The sequence below is a fragment of the Chinchilla lanigera genome, unplaced genomic scaffold, assembly GCF_000276665.1.
Source record: "Chinchilla lanigera isolate Chin_1 unplaced genomic scaffold, ChiLan1.0 scaffold00024, whole genome shotgun sequence".
NCBI classification, from domain to species: domain Eukaryota; kingdom Metazoa; phylum Chordata; class Mammalia; order Rodentia; family Chinchillidae; genus Chinchilla; species Chinchilla lanigera.
In genome coordinates this window covers 12965784-12991161 of record NW_004955425.1, presented here as the reverse complement: position 1 = coordinate 12991161, position 25378 = coordinate 12965784, and the positions used below count along the sequence as shown (strand labels likewise).

The following is a 25378-nucleotide window of genomic DNA, read 5'->3' as shown; positions in this document are numbered from 1 at the left end:
GTTACCCAGTCTTTTTCCCCGCCCCGCCCCGCTCCGTGCCCAGCGCCGCGGCCGCGGGGCTTTGTGGTTCGCCGTGTGGCTGGGCCCCTGCTGGGGGTGTTGCGAGCATGTGCAGACAGCAGCCCAAGGTAGAGCGAGCGTGCCAGGCCAGCCCGAGACTTGCCTTGCAATGCCATGTTTGTGTCTGCGCGCTAACTCCCGGAGAGCGAGCAGGGAGGCGGCTTCCCGGCCCGACCTGGCTGATGTTTTCTTGTTTCTGTTTCAGCCTTCAGGATAATTCCTTCAGCAGCACCGCAGTAACAGAGTAAGTGATTCTTGCCATTAAAATGAGACTTGCATGCCTTTCTCCGGAAGCAACTACCGTGAAGGTACCCACCGCCCCAGTCCCTCTTCGTGTTAGATGCATTGTCTCCCGAAATCGGGGCAGCGAGGACCGAGGAGAGGCGAGGACCGAGGAGAGGCGTGTGGATTGATGAGGTCCAGGAATCTATACAGGATGAAATCAACCTTTTTAGCAACCTGGAAGGTGTATTAAAACCAGTTGACGGCTTCCAAGAGCTCAGTGCTCTACGATGTGTGTTCTGGAAGCTCAGATTTAAAAAATAAATAAATAAACCTATCTGGCATGTCAGGAAGGGAGCTTGGTTGTATTTTGCCAACATTAGTGTCAGTTTTCGTGGAGTGCACGCTGTATACATTTACGGCAAACAGCAGTTAGATGCAAATCACTTGAGTTTAATTTCAGCCTGTGGTAAACAGGCTAAACTTACCCTCTTTCACTGGTGTGTAGAGATTTTTAACACACAGTGGAGTAAACTTTTCTTGCAAGCCCGTCGACATTTTTGTCTTCTAACATTAAAGATGTGACTGTAGGAGTGACTTGGTCCTAGGTTACAATTTATTGATTAGGGCAGCCGGCACCGTTTACACAGGAAGAAGGAATGTAATGCTTTATTCCAAGACGGTGGGCACAGTATTGTTTGACTGGATACTTATACTTCCTTGCTTTAATTCTTGTCACCCCTTCTTAACATGCTTTCCCAATACGGTAAATGTTAAAAGTTAACAGCATCCTTTCCTAATACTAACTAGAATGCATATATACTTGTACTAAGTAGATGTACTGTATGTCATCTAGCAGTCTTCCTCTAGCTAAATTCATCATGTTAATGCTGGGAACTTTCCGTAGAAGTCACCCTGAAAAGCTTAGCAGCAAAAAAAAGATGTGTGTAAAGTTGTCTACTCAACTACGTTTAAAAAATGTAATGAGTTTGATCCAGAAACCCCAAGTAACTTGGGAGCTCTTTGTTAAAAGTTCTCTAAAAGTCAAATAAATGTGACACAAGTATCATTTGAGTTTCAGGTCCCAACACTGCCACAATGACTTGGTGACAGTCACTTGGAGGTGTGAGCTTATATAAGGGCTAAGACAGTGCCTCTGTTTCCTACATGCTTTTGATCCTCTGTTTGGATTGCTACTATCTTAGTGTGTATCTTTGAGCTCACTTCATTTAAAAATTTAAAAGACAAAACAAACAAAAAACGCTGGGGCTTACTTTAGAAGAAATATTCATTGGGACCTGCATCCTGCTAATGAGATTGCTTCATAACCTGTGCTGTGACTTTGCTTTTCTAAAAGCATGAATGAAGAGGAGAGATCTGTGACCAAATCTGCAAGCCAGAGATGAGGCCTGACTTCCTGGCTCAGGTGCACAGGTCTTTCTCTCCTCTCTTGTGGTACCAAGCTCCAAGCGCTTCTGGGGCCTGATTCTCAGGAGCCTGTGTGGCCAAATCCCCAGAGTCAGTTATGGCGCTCGCAGCTTCAAAATGGAGACGCTTAGTTCCAGAATTCACATGGATTTTGTTATTTTTGGTGAAGGTATTGTGGTTAAAAGCTAGGGAGAGAGTCGTGCCTTGTCTTTGGACACTCCCCAAGGAGTTCTGATTGCATAAGATCATGTTGTTACTTTCGGAGAAGTGACAGTGATGTATTTTAAAAAGCTCTGAGTGATAATTGGGATGCCATCTGGCTAATAGAAGTGTCTGAGGAACATACTGAGCACTTACCGAAAGCTTCGTAGGTGCACCATTGCATAGATTAGGTCACTGAACACTAGTCACTGTCACGTGCAACGTCCCGCCTTCTGATCAATAGTCGGAACTGTGTCCCTGGATTGTCTGGGTGTGTCCCAGGGGCACTGCCTTGAGCCCCTGATGTTGCTACGTGTTCCATACATTCTGGGTGAGGTCTTGGCCCACACTGACGAGACACTTTCCTGTCTTACGTGTTTTGGATTAGAAAACATTCCTCTTTCTCCTGTCCCCACCCCATTCCTACTTCTTCCTGCCCACACCCACTGAAATTCCACCTGAACGTGATTTCTTTTGGCTTAAGGGCCCTAGTAGTGACCCTTATTAAAATGCACATTAAAAAATCCAGGCCTCTGGGAGGTAGACTCCAGTTGTCATCAATACTATTGCATGAAATCTTTAATCAGCTATTCTACTCTGACAGGGTGCTGCTTGGCCACCTGCAAATCTTATAGGAGTCAAATGGAAGTGGAATTGAGAAGGATTTAAGGGGAAATTTCCTTCCCTGCTTGGTTTCTCCAGGCTTAGCACCATGACCTCTGGACAAATTCAGTCATTTCAAATCACTTCCAACATCAGAACGGCTTTGGGCTTTTCTCACATACCTGTGGCATCTTTTCATCTATTATTTTTCCTGGTTATTTTCTCTATTGCCAGTCTAACTTGCTATATGAAATGAATTCCACCTAGTTATCGTTCAAAGCATTGGTTATCAAAATGAATCGATTATCACTGTTAGCGGGGAAGATGCTCAGAGCTCCTGACAGATACACTTCTAGGCTTTACTGCAAGGGTGACCCAGAATGGATGCCTTCGGGGAAGCCAGCCAAGTATTGGTCTGGGATTGGGAAACTTTAAGGTCAGAATTTTTTAGAAACTTACCAGTTTTGTAGATGGGCAATCTGTTTTAAAAATTTACACTTCTAGGCCCCACCCTAAGAGACTTGTAGGGGCTGAGGTGGGGTGGGATCAGAATCTACTGATTGAATCAGGTAGTGTTCCAGGTAGTACGAATGCAGGTAGTTCTGGGACCTCACACTGAGAAACCCCTCAGGAGGCTGTGCCTCTGCAAGTTTACCTTCAGGAATGTGGCACTTTAGGGTGAATGGAGTATAGCTCAACAGCATTTTATTAGCAGTTAATTTGAGGCCTCTTCCTAATCAGAAAAGAGAACTTCTCATGGACACTTCTACTATCTTTTATTCTAAGAAGTAGAATTCTCTCTCATGAGCCTTTGGGAATATAGACTAAAGAGGTCATTTGGCTTCTGCCTTATGCACTTAGTGTAGTGGACCAGAAACAACCCAGGCTACGTTGCTTTAGGCCTTGAAATCCTAAAATAATAACTTAGCCTCCAGCTGAACGTAATTCCTACCTCACTGCACTGTCAGGCTGATTTGGGAGAAGGTGAAGGCTCAAGTGAGCTGCGAAGTACAGTACTACTTTTCCGTGGTTGTGGTTGACAGAATGTAAAAGCCAAAATAGGGAAGAAAGTAACACCCTAAGAAATGATTGCAAAGCCAAATTTTCCATCCATTGTCTGGGCAATCATACGTGAAAGACTAGAATTTAGGATCCAGTTGATGAGAACCACAAAGGGCCTCATTGATAGATGTGCCTTTCCGCTTTTACTGTGAACAACCATGAGAAAAACGTTCTACATTACAATCCAGGACACATACACATAGGTAATTTAAATGAATTCCATGAAACAGTAATTAACCTTTACTGTGGTGACATTTTCTAACCTGTGTAATGATACTAACAAAAAAACATGCTGATAGCTCTATGTAATTTCAAGATCCATTAACAGATCATAGTGTACAATTTGGAAAATACTGTGTTAGATGATGCTTAGTGTTGAATATGCAGATTATGAAAGGCCTTGGTCTTTAAATTCCCATGTAGGGCTATAGTGCAAGAAGAGGTATCCAGGTAGCAGAACTCTTGGTCTGAATTAATCTGGTAATGGGGATATTTGAACATGGATTCCCACTGTGGAATCCAGTTTTATAATTGGACTAGTATTCATAAATTTGCAGGACTTTCTGGGGCAAGGACAGAAAGGAGGTGCTAATTGATGGGGACATAGATGGTACTTATCAAAATAACTGAAAACTCTGCTGAACTAAATGACCTTGTGTATGTGTGACTTGTAAACCAGAAGAGAAGTCTACTTCAATTGCTGAACCTTGGATCTTGGGTTTGTGTTTCTTTGAATCTAACTGGAATTAACATTAGGTATTAAATTTGGATCTCGAATTTTGTCCAGCCTTATGCTCCAGAAAGCGTCTGCAACTTTGTATGTTCTGGTGCTAAGTTTCCATTTTTAATTGATTATATTTTGAAGAGACAGATTAATAAATGAGATAATAATAGTAGTAAGATTAATAAATCAATGTGTTAATGCTAAATCACTCATTAGTATTGCTGAGCACCAGGTTTGATTCCCAGGATTCCTAGTTCCTCAAAAGCAACAATTCTAGATTTTTATTTTTCATCGATTTTTCTAGTTTGCTATTGGAAAACATCATTATTCATATTACAAAGCCCAGCTGATACTGTAGGCAAATGCTGCTAATGGAGTATAACAACACAATACTTATGAATTTAATTATCATTTTCCATGAGATGGACAGAGTGGTTTATTGGCTATAAAAAAAAAACATAAGCAAGAAAATTTAGATCAGTCAATAAAAGGAGCACTTTGTTCAGTCAGCTGATTTTTTTTTTTTTTTTTTTTTTACTTTCTGGAGAGAACAAAATATTTCAGCAGGTAAAAAGAGTTGGAGTCTGTGGGTGGCCTTTGTTTAACTCCCTACAAAAGCCATAATTTAAAAAAGGAGATTGTAAGGGAAGGGAAATGGAGCTCTCATCAAGTCATTTTGTAGACTAATTTTACACTGGTGCCACTAAAGAATGTTTAAATTTTTAAATTATTAAATATGGTATAAGTACTATATTTTGGTTTTGTTTGCTTATGTAGATTTTTGTGTGTTTGTTTTTGCTTACTTATTACAATGTGGATTTCTCAAATCGGGGTACAGATTGCTTTCAATTTAAGTCCTTTAGAAGCAGCATTACTCAAGGTATGGGTATCCAAATCGTAACTTGAGACAAGAAAACAACAGAAATAAGGAGTATGCTTTTGATAACTTTAATAGGAATTTGGCATTGCTCTGACATTTTTATGAAAGCATTTGTCCACAGTGGACTGGGAAAAACACTAGTCAGTGCTGAGCCTCTAAAAAGTTTGAGCAGTATAGTGCCCACTATGCTAACTTAGTACTTAAGATGTACTAAATACAAAAAATACTTGCTAAATTATTTCAGGAACAGGATCTACTAATAGTAAGTATTTCAATTCAAGTATTTTTGAGTCACAACTCGAAGTAGTACTGTGACTGGCACTGCAGCAATGTGTCTAGAAAAAAAAATTATAGTTATTTCTACTTGTGGAATAAGTAACCAATTAAAAAGATCTCCAAGATGCAGAAGATTACATAGCAGTGTGAGGCAAGATACAGTTTGTTACCACAACCTCCGAACAAAGAGTAAACATTTATGCATCAAAGTTAAAGTAGGAATGTGGCTCTGTGTGAACTTGGCTGGGAAGGCTCATGGGGCTGGTATAACCTGAGTTGGGCTCTCAGTGAAAGACGAGTAGGACTTGCAGATGGAAAGTGCTCCAGGTTTGGGTAGGGCAAGGCAGGAATGGCTGAGAACAGAACAAAGACTCCTTCCTACAGGAGAGTGACACAATGGTCCTGCTCCAGATTCCACTAGGCACAGTGAAGCCCTGGAGATTGTTCAACATGAACGAGCCAGTATTTTTCTCATGTGGGTAGTTCAAAAGTTTTGTAGAAAGGAGCCATTTCCTTTACATAAGCAAAAGAAGGTCCAAGAGCAATAGGTGGGCAAATGGGATCTGGGGTGCTTTGAGACTGCCTGGTGCAGAGAAAATGCCAAGAGATATGTAGCAGAACCTCTTTTGAGCCAACAACAATCCACTCACCTTGATGCCTGATGTCCTCATACTGTGATCCCATAGGTCCTGGTTACCCTAGCTCATATCTGCTAAACAGTGGAGGCAAAAGGAGAGTTGTGTAGTTCTGAGCTTGTGCGCTCACATGCCATGAAAAAGTTGGTATCATTTCCTGCCAATCATGTTGTGAATAAAGCTGGTTTTAGGGGGTTTATCCTACTAATCTTGAGGTAAGTCTAGCTTATTTCTGCTGCTGCTATAGCAGACAGTTGGATCTGATATGGTTTGTCCCCCTCTCCCCAGGTGTGGTGAAGACACAGTCTCTCTACATGAAGACCAGACCGATTGCTCTAGTCTCAGGTATGACCTACCATTGCTTGTTTCCTATTTGTATTTATTTGTCAGAGACAGAAACCATCTGGCCCTGAAGTTTCTTTTTCAAACTGAAGGATTTGTTTTCATGTCTCGTCTCTTCTACTGTATTTTCATTTCTTGCGGGAAGTTTTGTCTGGTCTACTTTTGGATACTATCCTTAGCACCCAGGACAGTGACTATATATGTGGAATGTTCACATTATTAAGCATTATTCTGCTTATCTGTGTTCCCAACATACACCCTAAGAAGAAGGTTCTGGATTATTCACAAACACTCCAGACATTGTTGAATGTCTGGAGTACTGACCATCAAGGGGCTCATGATAAAGCGACAAACCCTTTGCAGCTAACCATTTCTCTGACATTTATTTTGTTTCAAGCACTTCATGTTCTTTTATTATTTAACCTAAACAGCTAAAAAGAAAGAATTATTTTCCTTCTCATCCTATAAACAGAGAAACCAAGGCTCCGAGAGATTATAGGGCATCCAAGAGAATGTAGCAGTTTGAGGCAAAACTGTAGAGTTCAGTTATTGGCTAACAATATTTGTTGGGGCCTATTTTGTGTATCAGAAACCAGTCAAGTCTTGGGATAGAGAAAATCGAAACAACCCCTGCTCCCAGGAATTCAGTCTGCTAGAAAGATAGATGAGAACACAGGTGAAGATGGCAGTGTACAGTGCTGTCATCCTAGAGGGAAACAAAGGATTCATCTTGAAGAACCAAATAGCCCAGAGGAGCTTCTGGGAGAGATGTCTGAAGAAAGCGATATATAGCACAAGACTGCCTTTTTTAGCGGGGAGGTCATAAGGCCCAGGAAAATATGCCACTGAGAAGAGGCAGCATCTTACTGGCCAACCAACAGAAGGTGGAATAGTTTGAGTTGAAAAATCAGAAGCAGTTCAGGACAGTAGAAACCCTGAGAGCCAGGTGTGGGTGAGGAGGCAAGCGATGGTAAGAAATGACTCTAGAGATAAACGAAGACTAGATTTCATAGCATTTGAGTGCCTTACTAAAGAGTTTGGAATTTATCCTGGAGGTATTGAGGAAAATAAAAGGAACGCTTAGGTTTTTTTTCCGCTTTACAAATAACCACTTGGCTAAGGCTCTGCCTGAGAGACAATAGCCTTCATTCATTGGGTCGCTGCCCTGGGCCAGCTTTAAATGCAGGCATTTCACAGACACCATATTATCTCTGCAAGGTAGGTATTGTTATAGGCAGCTGAGTTAGACAGAAATATTATAGGCAGTCAGACAGGCCCAGGCCCTCGAAAGAGCCAACATGAAAGACAAGATAAAATACCTGTGGGCCAGACCTCAAGACAAAGGACTAAACAAATGCACACACATACTTCCCTAGGTATGAGCACCAGGGATTGATATTCTAAATAAGTAATAACCATCTTCAAAAAGCCAGAAGAGTCACTAGCCCAACCCCCTACAGGAGAAGCCCCTGTTCTGTATTCATGACTGCTTGCTATGTGACTCGCTTTCCCATTTGACCCCAGTTTACTCAATATTACCTGAATTATTATACTTGTAATCTTTTTTTTTTGTTTTGTTTTTGTTTTTGTTTTCCGGTACCAGGAATCAAACTCATGACCTCGTGCTTGCCCAGCAGGCACTGTTCCACTGAGCTAAAACCCCAGCCCCTATACTTATAATCTTATTGGCTGACCACAGTTTTATCCCACCTCATGCCCACCATGTAATTTCCCATTTTCTCCCCATCTTGGACCCGCCTCACCTCAGGGTTTTGCTCTATAAAGTCCCTGGGAAGAGAAAGGTCCTTGGCAACCCACACAGGCCCCCTTCTGTCCCTCTCTTGGACAGAAGCTTTCTTTCCCTCAATAAATATATTCTGCTGTTAACCTCCGTTGTTCCTAAAATTCATTCGTCGATTTTAGAGAACACGAACTTGTCCCACATATCGTTCAGGTTGGGAGTTTCTATTTTCCTGTATCAGTATTGCCCTCACTTTGTGAATGAGGGTCACAGAAGTGGAATGACATGGCCCAGGCTGCACCACTAATAAGTGGAAGCAGCTTTGGCAGTCTTGCTCTTGTCAGTGCACCATACTCATTCTCAGCTATAACTTATTCCAGCAGGCAGTGGGTAAATCATATAATCTGTGCTTTTCTGTATGGGGGATCCTAAGGGACCAATGAAATGTTAAAAATATATTTCTAAAGATGACTTTTGTAATCAGGTTCTACCTTTGGGTATGGGGGGAAGGTGCTTTGTGGTCCATTTCCTTTTTCCTTGTCTTCCAAGTCAAGGAGCTGAACACGATCATACCCATAAGTTTTGATGACTTGGAAGTATGATATAAAAACCAAGTTTGGGTTTTATTTTGGGAAGGAACTGATCAAAAGAGAGTCATTTTGTGTGTGACAAACTACTTTTTGTTCTCTCATTCTTGAGTTTCAGGCACTCAACTTGCATGAGGAGCACTGGGTAACTTCCCTTTCCCCATAGGAACACAGACTGTGGTCCCACAGGAATCCATAGAAGAGTATACCCCACTATTCCTAGTGAAAGAAATGCACTGTAAGGGAACTGGTGTAGCTTCCTCTTCATGGTTCAATATTAATAAGAAAAAATTTGTAATTGTAACTGATCTTCAGGGAAGAATATCAGCCAGTGTCACTAGCATTGGTTTGTTGTTGTTACTAACACTGAAGAATTATTATTATTTTATTTGCTGGGTCCTCCTTTACCAGGCAGCACCAAGATTTTCCTGGGACTAAAGTTTAACTGTTTAACATAGTTTTATTTCTATCCCTTGCCTATTACCCCTTCTTCAGACCATTTATTCTGACTTTTGCTTTAGTTTCTTTTTTTTTTAACCAGAGATTAATTGGAGCTCATCCTCCACTGATATAGGTCTAGTGAATTTAAACTTTTATTTATGCAAAGGGGTCTTGAGTGGTGGACACAGAAATCCATCATTTGCCAGTCTTGCCTCTTGGCTTTATATGTCCACGAGCCTTAAGAAATTGCTTCCAGGTGACCTTGCTAAAGCTCTCTTATAGGTGCTTCTAGTAAGGAAGCATAAGGTAAAAACACCTGGTAAAGTGGCTACTCCTGGTGAACTGATCTAGTGCCAATGAGTGCCAGGATTGACGAGATTGATTGTATAAGGAGAAGGTCCCAATGCTCATGTTCATAGTGTTTGCTTGATTCTTAGCAAAATGAAACAAAAATGTGCATGAATTTAAGTGGGACAAATGGTTTCAAATAGAAGTGTTACTATGTCAGTATTTTTAAAAGACAGAAACTGGAAGAGACTGGGATGTTGCACTGCATTTGATTTTTGAGTGAGAAATACAAGTGCCAGCCCAACACTGAGGGTATTGAGGTCACATTGGCCTATTGTGTCTTCTTTGATGACTCAGCATAGGTAGAACCCAAACACCAGTATCTCTGACTTTGCATTCAAGGCACTGTCAGATCATCTGCTTCGGTAAAGTTAGGCTCTTGACTTGTATTTTTAAAAGGCAACTTGGATCCAATTAAAATAGAACCTATTACACTTTTAAATGCCTCTGAAAGTTGTATAGAGAGGATTATAAATCAATATTGCTAACAGAGAGGAAGCATGCCTTTAACCAAGAAAACAGTCACGTGAAACTAGAGATGCACCTTTGCCCCTTGGGGTCTGTGAGAACTGGCCCCTCCCTGTGTATGTTATTTAATAGCTGCACTTTGGGGTCTTAATCTATAAATTTGGGATTATAGGATCAAAGTTGAATATCTCACATTATTATTGTGAGATAATGTAATATTGCATTGCATTTGATTTTTGAATGAAAAAATATATAATGTGAAGGAAAATATATGTAAAAATATCTTAAAGTGAAAAAAATTTAAAACGATGTTTGTACATAGTTACAACCACAAAAAGCATGCATCCCCTCACAAAGATTGGAAAGGAAGGTAAGTTGATATAAAAAATGAGATTCACATTTCTTATATTCTTATAAAACTGAGTTTACACTAGAAATTTTGCTAAATAATATAACTAATACTAATAAAATTTTTCAAAAATTTCCTAGGTAGTCTAAAAATATAGCAGCAGTTAATATCTTAGGTCCCTTTTTTTTCCTCACACAGGTTTATTCAGTTTATGGTGCTGGCTAAACTGGGTCTTTCTTCTTGTAGAGATGAAAATAATAAAGAAAATTACCCGGACCCTGGGGCTCGCGTAGAGGAGCACGTGCCCCCTTCGCGCGAGGCGCAACATGTAGAGCAGACCGTGCTGGTAGACGGTTTGTTGCGACCCAGCATGGGCAATTTCAAGTCCCGGAAGCCCAAGTCCATCTTCAGAACTGAGAGCGGGAGGAGCCACGGAGAAAGTCAGGTATGGCTCTGTGTCCTCAGGCCTCCACCTAGATGAGAGCACAGGGCACAGTCTAGCAGTTTGAGCGCATTATTTTGCGAGAGGCATGCACGGTCATCCCAGACATGTGGATGCTCCTGTTGATTAGAAATTGGGTGCTCTGGGCCAGCTAATCCCTTAGCGCCCTTTCAAACTGGTACCTATTCTTAAATGCTGGACTTTGATTGACAGGAGCAGCTTTGCTGTTTTGAACGGAGTGAGAGAGGAGGATCTGACTATCCTTCGTTCATCCAGGACGATGTACCTCTTACCCTAAATTTGGGGGTTATATGCAGCAAAACCAGGATACTCAGCCTGACACAGCCAATCCGTGGCTGCAGTATGGTAGCCTTCAATAAACACACAGCTGGTACATGTGCATGTATGTGCATGTAGTAGTTGGTTCTCTGAGATCAGTGAGTATATAAGTGAATTGATACACTATCTTTCCAACTAGATTTTGGTGATAAATTGACACTTTATAAATTAAAGAAAAATTTTTAGTTGTCTAGGACTATAGCAAAACATATGATTATTTTAAAATCTAAAAGTCCCTCATATAATTTATGAAGCTTTTAAAATAGATTAAATGAATATAATCTACTTTAATATTTATTATTAGGAAGTTAGTATTCCCAGCGCTGAGGTTCTGTTTGTAATGCAGCTAACACAGATTTTATAATGTGGATGCCCCATAAATATTAGCTTTGCTTTTTTAAAAAAACATTTACATGTGAACTTTAAGACTAATGTAACTTTAAAACAGGTTCTAAGTGCAATACGTTAATTATGTAATAACTTTTAAATCCATTCCTACTTAGCAAGTGGGCAGCAGATAGGCTTCCTGTTACAACAACATTGGCTGGGCAGCTTATCTGACATTGAAACTTTGGTATGTATGTTGTGGTTATTATCACTGTTCTTCTTTGGCATTCTGTCGGGTGAAAATATAAAAAAAAATGCATAATGTAATATGCAAAACAAGATAATAAAATCATGCCCCCCCCCAAAATTAGATAGAATGTTTTGAAAGGTAGTGAGTAAGCCTATTTTGAAAGAAGTCAAGGACTATTATTTCTGATTTTATAAAAATGGATTAATAGTTTTTTGGAGAAAAAACTTTACTATACAACATAATGATCATAAAAGACTATATCAAGAATGTCAAGTGAAGTTTGTTTTGCAGTGAGATGTAAATTCTCTTTGCATTTGTGAAGCTGTGAGGTGATTATGTTAAACCACACCTAACTCTTATTGCAGAGAGATTCTCGTGAAGTACCGTTGGGTTATTGTAAGTTTGAGATTTTGGTACTGCATGTGGTCCAGTATCAGTCTGACTAGGAGGATTGTGCTGAGAAGACACAGATTATCAAAGGGATGGCCCAAAGTCTGACTCGTCCCAGGGAAGTTCCAACCTTGCATCTCCTGTCAGGGTTCACTTGTGACGCGGTAGGCTTCAGAGTCACCAGCTATTTCTCCTCAGAGTGCTCTTTTTGGTTATCCTGTAGTCTAGTCTCACAGAAATTACACAGGTGTCACTTACAATCCCCAGTCTGATGCTTATATACAGGAGGATTAGAGCAGAGAGAGATGCCTGCATAGCTTTGCTCATAGAACATCCTAGAATAAGAGTAAAATTCTTAGCAGAATTTAAGTGGCCCATTTTATCAGATTCAGTGAGCTTCCTTCTCAAATACAACATTGCAGCAAGATATTGGTTGCATAATGGATTTTCTCATCTATATCCTGGTTAAAAGGAAGGCAGATTATTACTGAATACATACAAATAACATTAGCACAAAAAGAGTAAAGACATTTAATAGCTGAACTCTGGGGCTAGTGAGACTCAGATAGCATGTTTCTATATTTCACTTCCATTTACATATGCAATGCGTACTAAATTGTTGTTTGTTACATATAGTTGAAATAAAAAGGACCTTTATTTTCAGAAAATAAAATATTAAAACAATACACGAAACAAATAACTAGAAGAAAATTTTCCTTACAGTTCAGTCCTATGTAAGTAATTCTTGTTCCTACTTATCTTGGGATAAGCAGTGTCATGAAGCCATCTGTTTCTTCACCAAAGTTCTGCAAATCTTGACTCAGCCTACGGATGCCATCAGATGGCTGTATCCAAGGGTCTGTTCTTTAAAGTGTCAATTGTTTAAAGAATCTTTTTTTACATGGTGCTTCTGAGATTCTTCTTTATTGAAGACACAAATACTGCCTGTTAATGTTTATGTCTGGGTATCCCCCCAAAGCCTCATACAGTCATGGGACAAGCTTCTAGAGCTTATGATTGATTCATGGGTATGAGTGCTACACCGCCCTGGGGAGGATAGTTTGCATACAGTATGAGAGAGGGAAAGAGGCTTGCTCTTCCCTCTGCCATGCCTCCATTTTTCTCTTTTGCTATCTTCCGCTGCCATGAACAGTTGCGCTTTGCCATGAGCCACTCTGCCTTGGAGCCAGCCGAGTATGGACTGAAACCTCCACAAACTGTGAGCTAAATAAACCTTTCCTTCCTTAATTTTGGGTGTCGGGTATTTTGTCTCAGCAATGAGAGAAGAGGAACCAAGACACTGCCCTAAAGCTGAGTTAAGCTTCAACCAAGCATTAGAAGAAAACAAAACTGTTAGATGACAGAAACTGAAATGGCTATGATTATTTTACTACTGATAAATTTAAAATGTGAAAGGTTGAGTGAACATTTATGAAATAATGAATAATGTGACGTGCAAAAAAAGATAATAAACTCATGCCCTCCACGTTAGACAGAATGTCTTGAAGGATGATGACTAAGCTTATTTTGAAAGAAGTCAAGGATTACTATTTCTGATTTTATAAAAATAGATTAATATAGTTTTTGAGAAAAAACTTTAATCCATAACATAATGATCATAAAAGACTAAGTCAAGAATATCAAGTAAAATGATATTTTAAGTCTGGAGTAGGCCCTAGACATTTTTATTATACCCTAAGGGCAATCTGTCTTCCTTTTAACCACAATGCAATGGAGAAAACCCATTATGCAACCAAGATTTTCCCTACAATATTATACTTGAGACTGAAGTTTTACTTCTCACCCATTTCCTCTAAAACCAGTGGCTTTGACAATGGTAAATTCAAAAGGACAAGCGAACATTTTAAATAATAACTACAGTTATCACTGATAAGATAATAGTGTTGTCAAATATCAGATAAAGTTCCACAAGGACTTGGACAAATAGAGAAGTTTATGGAACTAGTTCATAAAGGTTTTGATCAGAGAATCAATGTTACAGTGATTAGATTTACTATGCAGTGTGGTAGAGAGGATGGTTCTGTGTATAAAGCTGGATTCAAATAAGGGGAACTGTAGCCATCAATTCTATCTAATGCCTGATGCCACCACTGAGACACTGAATTTTAACTGGTGTGTTCCGAGATCATCATTCCTCAAAAGCCCCTGTGAAGAACTAGTTGGCGCAACATTTATGAATTTAAAAGAAATCTTTAAAATGGAAGAGCACCATTGAGTGTGTTGAGAGAGCGCCATTTCTGAGTTCTATTTTTGCAGAATTTATATGCAGGTCTCCAGAGCTGCTCTTCACTAGGATCTTGATCATGGGATGTGGAGGGGCCAAAGAACTAGATGGTCACTCTTGAAAGTCTGGCTTACTGTCCTAGATTTCTTACCCTTCTTCTCAACTACAAATTTGGAATTAGTAGTTTCACTTCTTCTAGGTCACACTTGAATCTTACTTTGAGCAACTTTTTAAAATCTTAGCCTTGACTAGTTCTATGTGAAGGAACCATGAGTAGTAGCAGAATCTGAGGTTTTATGGGCTGATTTGAATGACTAATTCTAGTTTTTAACTCACTCTGAATTAAAAGAAAGTGCTTTGGTTATATTTACTGATTTAACAAAAGACCAGGAACCATGAAGACAATACAAGAATGTCCCCTAAGAAGATAAAACATTGGGATAAAAGGAGTGTCTATTTGAAACAGAACACTTTTTTTTCTGTTTGTTTTTACCTTTCTTCTTTAGACCATGGGCTTTGGAAAAGAATGGTTGAAATAATGCCCTGTCTCCCGAGAGTGCAGGTTTGAGGAGAGCTATTACTAGAGCTCATTGCTGACATATTGACATTTAAACAAGATGCATGAGCCCTTATTAAACATAAACTCCTGATCCACTTAGAATCCAGTAACACTTGGCCCTGTTGTGGATGAGGTAATTGTAAAGCAAATAGTCGTTCCAAGGAGAAGAACTGACTTAAGGCATGGATCGTATCTTGCAGTATTTTTGTTGCAGAAAACAGACCAAACACGGGTAGGAATGGCACTGAGAAGGTTTAGGAGGCATTTTATTACACCAGTGGGCTTTTGACTAGGAGTTCTCCAAAAGAGTCAAAGCCCTGTCCAGCAGTGTTTCAGGGCTTTTAAAGGGAAAGTGAGGGCCAGGGATGTATCCCAGTGGCACAAGCACCTGCCTGGCAAGCACAAGGTCCTGAGTTCAATTCCCAGTACCAAAAATAAGTAAATAAATAAATGAAGCAAAAGTGAGTGGGGAGGTACATAGGCAGATTTGGCACATATGATTGGAGGATTGGGTGACATCTTGGGTTGATAAGGGAGTTTAAATGTTTCAGGTCATGCCAGGCATGGTGGCGCATGCCTGTAATCCCAGCACTAGAGAGGCTGAGGCAGGAGGCTCGTTGCAGGTTCGAGACCAGCCTGGGCTACAATGTGAGCTCAAGGCCAGCATAGCGAGACTCTGTCTCAAAAAGACAAAAAAAAACTATAAATGTTTCAGGTCACATCACCAGGCCATCAGTTATACAAAGCATGGGTTATACACAGGAAGAAATATGTCCTGTTAAATTTCAAGTTACATTGCAAGGCCGTCAGTTATACAAAGACAGTAAAGACAGGGGTTTACATAAAGGAAGGAGTCGGACATGTCCACTTGGTCTTGGCGGATATTCTGGGTAGGCTTTTATTTAAAATTTTAATTTTCTCCTTCATTTTGTGAAAAATTATAAATGAGCTTGTACTGGTTGCCATGCAGGTCATAATGTTAATCTTCGACAACCTGAGTTGGAGAAGGTTAGGCTTGACTCACACTTTCCTATGTGGAACCTTACAGCTATCCAGAGGTTGTCGACCTTTAGCGTTGGTAGACAGAGTCTCCTTGCTACCTGCCATCCTTCTGTTTCCCTGCTGGTGGCTATTTTAGCAGAATACAAAAAGCAAAAGGCTATAGAGGGAGCTTTTCTGCAGTGAGCTGTGCACTGCGATCATTCTGCTACTCCGCCTCCTTGGGAGCTCTACAGTTTGGTCTGGTGTACGTCAGCATCAAGTTTCTTCCACTTGGATCCAGTAGATATGTAAAGAGGCTGGAGGGAGAGCCAGGTCTGATTGTGAAATTTTCATTTTTATCTTTCTGCAGAAATAAAGCCCTCTAAGTACTTTCAGGCAAAATTACCTATGATGTATTTGTCACATTTCTTTTTAAGAAGAATATATTTCTTCTTGCAGTAGACTTTAAATTAAAAGAAAGACAATAGTTAACTATAGTCCACCCCACGCCCAAGAAACTTGGTTCTGCTTCCAATTATAGATCTACTTCATGTGTGTATTTTTTTTTACTTTTTGCGGTATGTCAAGAGTATGAATTCACCATGATTCTAACAACTGATATTAGATAATTGTTTTGAACGTTAGTGATTAGTGTCATATTACTTTTCCTGCATGACTTCTCAGCTCCAGCATAGATGATTTCTTTCCATTTCTCTTTAGATATGTATTTTCTGAGCAGTCTTACTGGTCACAAAGACAGGTGGTTCTCTGGATTTTTTTATGAGTTTCCCTTTACCCTCTCAGGAGGGTGGAGATTCAGGGAAAAACTATGTTCTGAGAAATGCAGGGTCTGTGAGAATGAGGCTAACAGAGTTACTCTTGGACTTTACTAGTTTCTCATGGTCTGTCAGATTCTGATACTCAGCACTGATTTAACAACCCACTCATTCTTAAATGATTGAACTGATGAAGAAAGGTATTTCAAAAAGGAACCTAGGATATATGTAATATAACTATCACTTTTTTGAAATATACAAATACATTCAGCTTCCATGTTGACCTGAAAGAATCTTAAAATGAAATGATGCACTTTTTTTGCTTGGGTGTTAAATCTGAGCAGTGTAAAAAAATGGATGCTTAGGTGGAATTTGCATTAAAACATTACAAATTGGAGATTTTTATAATCAATGGGAAACTTGAAAATGTGGCATTACAGTGTTTGGGCTACTTCATCTAAGTGATACTCCACCTATGAGGAAAGTTACAGAAGAATTCTCCTTTCAACAGTGAACAGGGGCACTAGGGCTATAGATTGGTAGTAGTAGCATGTAAGAGGTTCTGGATTTGATCCCCAGCATCACACAGACACACACATACAGGACCGTATTGATGGTATTGGTTGAGTGTAGCAATGGTGAATGAGAAGGACTGAGGGACTGATCTCTACTTACCCTGCCTAGAATATTAGCCAGAGATGCATATTGTGCCTTTATAGGCTAACTTAAAAATTATCTATTTCCCTATTTCTTTGCTTCTTCTTTTGCATACATGAATAAATTCTTACTTAAACATTTTGTACTTTTCTTAGATAGTTCCAAATACATTTCTAATATTACATACCCATGTAAAGTCATCCTGTAGTTCCGATGTACCAGTACTTGGAAGATGAGGAATTTCTGTGGGATACTTTTGTCTCAGTTCCATTAGGTTCCCAGACTGTGGCCTCTCCTTTGGAGAAATTTCCTTTAACACAGCCCAGAGATACACAGTTAAGTAACAGTATGGTGATACGGTAAAATGCATGATCTCTCGGTACAGATGGACATGGGTTCAAATTTCTTCTCATCCACTTAATTTCTGTATGCCTTTAAGAATCTACTAATCAGCTCTTTACATGTCATTTTTCATTTTTATAAGGTGCAGGTGATAATTTATTATTTTAAGAAGTTATTAAGGACTAGAAAGGGTAATGATATACACTTAAACTTTCAGCAAATTTTAGGAGGTGAAAATAGTTTATAGAATGTTGTATTCTTATTTGGCCAGATATACACTAAAACCTCATTAATTACATATCTCCTGAATTGTACTAGGCTGCTCTGTGCTGCAATAACAAATAGCCCACAGCCTCAGTGATTTAAACCAACAAAAGTACATTTTTTTATACATGTTTCATAGCCATCACTGGTCACTAGGAGGTATCTGGTTTCTACAGCCAATTAAGACACATGGTTAACAAAGCATTTTTAGTCTTAAACACCTACAGTTTCTGAGTAAGAGAGAAAGGAGATCTGGATGGTCCTGTATCAATGGTTAGAAGCCCCAGACCTGAAGCATTACACAGTATTTCTATTCTCTACTAACTGGTCAGAACTGGTCTTGTGCTTGCTCTATAAGTCCAATCCCATAATACACTGGGCCAAGAAGTAAAATCCCACAGTGTGTCCTGAAGGGGAGAGGGAACTACTGGCCAACTTGTGACCTCCATATTCTTTACTCATAATAGCACAGAGCCCCACGCGAGATGAAGGTAGTTGGTCTTGTTTTCTTCTGGTCACGAAAATAATGAAGTATGGTTGTTATTAATATGATGGACTAGAAGAGAACAAAGAACATTAATTGGGTTAAGTGTCACCGAAGTGTACACATATTATATTATTGTTTTGAGCAGGGGCTCAAGTTTGGTACAAGCATCCCTTCAGTTAAACACCTGCTTACCCATAATAATGGGAACAAAGAAGGTCTAGCATCGATTTCTTCTGGGTTGCCAAGTGAAACATGAGCTCATTAATGTTGCTGTTTTATTTAGGAACAATTGCGGCCTTACTCCTGCCAGAATATTATAGTAATGCTGGGTTATGCCAAGTAAACCTGTGGTGCTGTGATTTAGAGGCATTTTAAAACTTTTTCCCAGAATACTTGTATAGAAAGTAGATTTGACAATTTGGATATCATCAGATGTAGGAGCGGGGTTTCTGCATACACATGCATATGCAAATTAGCATCCTCCTGTACTTGGCGATATTTATCCAAGAGCAGAGTGTTCTGCAGGCAAAGAAAACAGCTTTGCAAAGACTTCCACAGCCTGTTTTGGAGCTTGGAAGTGAAGCTGTTTGTAAAGTCTGGATGGCAGAAACGTTGTGAACTGCCATTTTGGATAACTAAAACTCTCCACTCTAAACTTTATCAAACACAGTTAAATATCTCTTTGGGCTTGATACAACGTATCTACTTCAAGACTGCAATTTTGGAATCCATATTTTGCAAGAGATGTAGTTGCCAGGTATGAGATGCCTAGTTCAATTTTAATTTCAGATAAACAATGAATACTATTTTTAGATTGAGTACAGTATAAATATTGCAAGGAGTACACTAAAATAAATTACTTACTAAACAAAGGCATTGTTGATCTGAAATTAAAGTTTAACTCGACATCCCATATTTATTTATTTTATAGCTCTGTCGACCCTATCAGGCATGAGTAGCATGAGCTTTTCACCAAAAACACCTTCTCTCCAAGACAGAAGTAACCAACTGTATGTACCCCAGTAGCCTGACAAGGTGTTTTCATTGTTCCCCACTTCAGCAAGGTTAAAGATGGCCTAGGAAGGGAAGGCAGCATCCTAAATTGAGGAGGCTTATGGCAGTATTAATTTTATCTTTAGTGTTCAAACAGCATGAAACATACTAGAAAAAACCATTCACTTTCTTGGGATGATAAAGCCTTGCAAACTGGACGGAAGCACTCAAGAATTTTGAAAATCTGCCCTCAAAGTTCTTAGACCACCAGTCTCATAGAACCTGCTTGTCATAAGCTCACCATCAAGTCAGTAAGAAAGGTTTTTATGAGCCAGCTTCTGTGTTAAGACGATCAAAAGTGATACAGCTTCTGCCTCAAGTGGAGGGAACAATAGTGCTATGTTTGGAGCATTAATTCTGTTGAATATAAACAGCCAACCAGAGCACTGTGGCTTTGAAACTGTTACTTTGCACGGAGGCCAGTGTTGCACCATGCATGCATGGTGATTAGCTGATTTTGAGCATTATGTTATTATGTAGATGCCTGCAGGCACAGGTAACTACTGCTAGTCTTTGATCACGATGGAACTTTACCTTCTGACCCAACAAAGCCAGGCTTGATCTCATTATGGATCTTTTTTTAGCTGCACCTTCCCCAACTCTATTGCTTAATAAGATGTAGTGACAATTAGGTGGGTTCATGTGGAAGCTGAGATGTTCAGTGCTGCCTCCTTTTTTCTTTCACATGCTGAACTGTAGTGTTATGATGGCTTGGCTTGGTAATATTGTGTGCCAGAGACATTTCCAATGGGAAAGGTCATTTCCTTGTTAAATTTTTAGGATTTTTCGCTGGCACAAACATGAAATACCCAAAGGGAAATAATCAAGGATTAGAGCTAGGGCAGTTTGGCAGTGTGGTAGGGATTGTAGTTGCCTTTTAATGTATTTTAATTCAGAAAACACTGACTTTGCTAAAGTTATGATCTACCAGATTTTAAAACCACCAGGGAAAAAAAATCACTGAATGCTGTGCTCGTGGTTCCACAGGAGGGCATTATTCCTTTCATCTTGTTCCTTCTGTCCATTTCTCCCCTCCTGTTGTCTACTGTCTTCTTGGCTCTATTGAAACTGACATTTGAGTTAGAAATACAGACAGCCTAGCTTCAGAAGACCTGGATATTTCTCTCCCTGAAAAACAAGAGGATTGATCAACAGCTTGAAATAGTTGAATATTTATAAAACAGGCAACTACTAAGGATTAAGACACCGTTTAATGTTTTTTTTACCTGCTTACATATAAACACTTTGATAGTTATGATGCTTTCTACCTGATGTGATGTTCCATCACGCTGGAAATGGACTGAATTAAATGTCTGTCTCACTTCTATCTTATGCTAAAAAAACAGAGGTTGGTTCCTGGGTTGATGAAGTGTCTTGGTTTGAAGTTTGAACCATCACTGAACCATGTGCTGGGTAGAATTGCTGGCACACTTGCTTTATCCGGTGTCGCTTCACTGTCTGCAAGTGAGAGGCTTAGGCAGAGTCCCTAAGAAGTATCCAGCTCAGTAAAGCAATTGGGGCAGAACCCAGGTACACCTCAGTATGAGTGGAAGCTGGAAATTGTATAGGAAAAGACAGAAATTCTGATCTCTGGGCAGTGGAAAGAAAATTTTAATTAAAAAAATGAAAATTTTCAGACTTTATTTTTAAAAAGAATTTTTAAATTAAAAAACACAGTAGCTCCAAAAATTCTTATGTATGATTTTCTTATCTTGTCATTGACATTTTAATTATTTGGTTGCAATTTTAGAAATTGCACACCTAGAATTTACTAGGGTATCTGATCATGGTATCCTATTCAGATCATCTGATACGAATACATTTTGTTTGTGATGAAGGTACTTTTGAAGTTGGTTTATTTTGACGTCCTCTTACTTATGAACTAGTTGATAACTGTATTTTGCCTCTGATACTTCTAACATTTTGTTGGTTAGAAGATTTTTCTGTTGTAAACAGAACTAAAGAGCAACACACACGCAATCCTTTCTCTTCTTATTTTCAAATTGATGGTTGGTCACCTTTTTTCCCAGCAATATTAAGTTCTACATTTTATTTCAAATACTACCCCACCTCAGACCCACTATTTTGTTCAAACTGTCAGTTTTTATCAATAATTTCTTTCTGAGTAAAACCTCCTATCAATTATACTTGATTAACAAATCAGCTTTGATAGCATGGTATTTTATCAGTGATACTGCATTGCATGTATCTGAAGTGTTTTCATGTCCTCTCTTGTAAACTGAGGACACTAGGTTGAATAGCAGTCCTCCAAAATTCATGTCTACTTGGAACTTCAGATTTTGATCACACTTGGAAATAGGGGTTTTGTAGATATAGCTAATATAAGAATTCAGATGAGAAAGATCCTAGATTTAGGGTGAACTTTGAAGCCAATAACCAGAAGAGAAGTGGACACAGGAAGACACACGGGTAAGAAGTAAAGATTGAGGCTGAGGCAGGAGAATGGCAAGTTGAAGCCCAACCTGGGCAACTTAGTGAGACCCCGTCTCAAAAAGCAGTTTTAAAAGGGCTGGGGATATAGTTCAATGTGAAGGCTCTAGATTCAATCCCTAGTATCAGGAACAAAGTGATGGAGGCAAAGGTTTGAGAATTACTGCCACCAGCCAAGGAGTGGCAGGAGCCACCCGGAGATGAAAAGCAAGGAAAGATACTTTGCTAGAGCCTATGCAGAGAATGTAACCCAGCTGACACCTTGACTTCCGGATTTCTGATCTCCATCACTGGGATTAAGATAATAAATATCTGTTGTTTTTAAAATAACAAGTTGTGGTAATTGTTACGATACCCTTAGGCAGTTAATATAAGAGGCTCCTTCAAGTGAGACAGTAGCTGATTCCTCCCTGCTCTGAGGGAGCTGAAAAGTAAGTGGGGTTCTGACCATGGCTGATTTGGGCTCCACCTGGATGAGCAGGGCAGGAGCATGGTGGGATTAAGAAGCTACCACTGGCATCTAGTTACTATAAGGCGTTACTCAATTGGCACTTGGGCCAGAAATAAAGCAGGCTCGGGGTAAAAGTTTAGAGTAGCAGTTACAGCAAGACCGAGATCTCACTGAATTATTCCTTTGAAAGGAGACACAGTGCTCCAGACTGTTGAGTTGAGCCCGAGCTTACATGAAGGGTCAGGTGGCCTCTTCTTGGGGCGGTGAGGGCAGCTAGGTAGGGGCTCAAGTAGTTCATTACACAAACCAGTTTGGGAACGGGACGTTTGTGGGTGTGTAGATACAGCATTCATTGTTATAGCTGTTGTTTAGCACCATGTAGGTTCTATTTGTATTTCCAGCCTGGCTAATGGATAAGTTGAAAACTTTCATCTTTGAAGCAAAATATCTCTCCTAGGAATTCTTTGCATTTTTATAATCCTGGCTGCAGTATTATAGGTCATACCTGGAAAGCTATAACAACTATGAAAATATCACTATGCAATAGTACTTTTAATTCTCAAAAACACCGTGTGACGTGCTGGGATTCCTAGTCCCTTTTTGCAGCTGAAAAAACCAAGAGAGTTAAGTCATTTTCTCAAGAGCACACAAATTGCATGAATTACCTACTGGTATTAATAGATATTGTCTTTTCATTTTTATGATTGCATTAAAAATTGATTTATGCTTTTTATAGATTTGGAGGGTGTTTAAACATACGTGGGGCCCTCAATACACACAGAAAATAGCTTAGCCCAGAGTTTGAATGTGCCAGGGGCCTTGGAGAATAAAGTCTGGCTGGGATCAGAAGAGAAATTGAAACATCTGTCTATTTCCTTTCACATCTAGAAAGTGGTAAGAATATAATTTTTAATACAGCAGTGCATGCAGTTGGACTTCATTGCTTTGGTTGGAGAGAGATGGGAGGGGAATAGAGGTATTTTAGTGATGCTGAAGAGCCTGTTTGGGTGAATGCTGTGTTTGGCTGTGAGCGGTGCATTTCATATGACAGTTCTGGGGGATGCCATGGGAATACCTTCTGTGAGGTAGTGATTGAGACTGTCCTTTTGTGCAGAAGCGCAGGGGCAGAAAGTAGCAAAACAGCTCACTGCCTGTTCCATGCAGCTGGTGTTTGTTTGTTTGAGGCTCCTGGAAGCTTGCTTCCCTGGGGAGAGGCCAAGGCAAGTTGTGGAGTAGTCATTTAAATTTAGCACTGGCCTTGAAGATGGAGAATTGGCTATATAGTAATTGGCAACCAGATCACATCTATAATGTTAAGACCTAGTTTTCTTAATCACAGATGTAGTTGGCGTATTGTTTTGGGAGTTGGTTTTATTATTAACCTGGGCAATATTGTGTGGTAAGATGCTGAACTTACTGACCTGTGATCAGAACCCTCTCTGTATTCTTGTAACAGCAGACGCTTGAGGTTCTTCTACTCTGAACAGCTGTAGTTGTGGACACAAGGAGAAATGAGTTTCACTGCTTGTGTGTTAGCTATCATTGTAGGTGACCCATCTGTAAAATGAGGGACGATAGTACCCACCTATACGTTTGTTTGAATGACTAAATGAGATAATCCTTTAAAAGTACTTACTGTAATGTCTGATGAATAGTAAGAGCTCAATATATATTAGAATATAAAAATTTGGTGTGGTTATTATAGCCTAAAATATTATAACTATAGTGGGAATGAAAATAAAAATTTCATTTTCTCTTAGGAAAAGACTAATTTTTCTGTGTCCAAGGTGACCAGTGACCATCAGAACCTGTTTCAGAGCTTTAGATTTATCTGTAATGGCTCATTTCAGTGATCATCCTGCTCCTGTAACGTAGCGAACCTGCCAACATACAGTAATAAAGCAGACAATTAGCAACAGCTTCACTCTAGTACACATACCTCTACAAGCCAGCCAGTCCATAACATTCTCATCCAGCTTCGCTTCTGCAGCTAACATCACCAAATACCTAAATGTTCTTCCAGGTTCTGAAATCTGCCAGTCCCCTGACCTCTAAGGGTCTCCAAACCCTGCACAGATCAGCTCTCTCTGCTTTGCTCAGGATGACTGGCTCTTAAAATGCAGCCCTTCCTTAGTTTAGCAAAGCAATAAATTCCACTTTTCATTTAAATATTGAGTTGGAATCTCTTCCTTCAGTAATAGAAATCTGTATAAAATGCTAATAGATCACAAAGGAGGGGCCATATAAAAGAGTTTACACAGAAGGTGATTGTTGATCTGTATTGTGCAATAAGTTATCTAAGTACAGAAAATTGCAGGGAGGGAAGTTTTCCAGGGGAGGGAACACACTATGGGTGAATGCATTAGAGATGGACAGTGGCAGTCCAAGAGCCACCACCTACTTTGTCATGCTCAGGCTGTGAGATGGGCCAAGGGTACGGCCCAAGAAGTGAGATGTGGAACAGTCTGTAGTGGCTGGATTGTAAGAGTCTTGGATTTGACTCCAAGATTTCTCATTCTGGTTCTTCTCAAACATTTTTTTTTTTAATCTAACAGCAGAGAAGACAAAACTTTTACCAAAAGAGGGAGTTCCTTTGAGATCTGTGGAGGATATTTGTCATTCTATTTTCACTTCCAAGCAGCTGAATTCTGTTCTTGTACTTCAAGAATTTCTCATAGAAGGGAAAAAGCAGGATCTTTTTTTGTTCTTCACTGTAGAAACTGAAAAAATCAGATCAACATTTGCTTTTTTTATGCTCTCAGGTAAAATGTGGGTAAAATAGTCAGATGTCCCCTATCTTGGCTTGAGAGCATATGATCCAAACAAAGGAACTCTGGGAATGGCGGTGGGTGCTTCAAGAAGCAAGATTTGGCTGTGTGTGGTGGTTGTGTTAGTGGTGCCTGATGTTAAGCGTGTAGTGTGAGCATTGCATACTGTAGAACTATCCACTTTTCATTAATCCTAAAATCTATTTTTTCTAATACTTTAATGTATTGC

General features: G+C 39.6%; 2 protein-coding genes across 4 annotated transcripts in view; one reads left to right on the top strand and one right to left on the bottom strand.

Moving 5' to 3' along the window:
• The window catches only part of LOC106148617 (translation initiation factor IF-2-like), a 1492-nt gene extending 1383 nt beyond the window's left edge, over positions 1-109 (bottom strand). Inside the window, exon 1 of the mRNA XM_013514769.1 lies at positions 6-109. Within this exon, the coding sequence (XP_013370223.1) occupies positions 6-109 (104 nt within the window). The remainder of the gene's footprint in view (positions 1-5) is intronic.
• Fam13c (family with sequence similarity 13, member C) overlaps positions 23-25378 on the top strand; it is a 106281-nt gene continuing 80925 nt past the window's right edge. For 2 of the 3 annotated variants that reach the window (XM_005385920.2, XM_005385919.2), the window contains exons 1-3: positions 135-304; positions 6380-6436; positions 10614-10812. In XM_005385920.2, the coding sequence (XP_005385977.2) occupies positions 243-304; positions 6380-6436; positions 10614-10812 (318 nt within the window). In that variant the 5' untranslated portion in view covers positions 135-242. The other variant, XM_005385922.2, reaches the window with a different exon arrangement.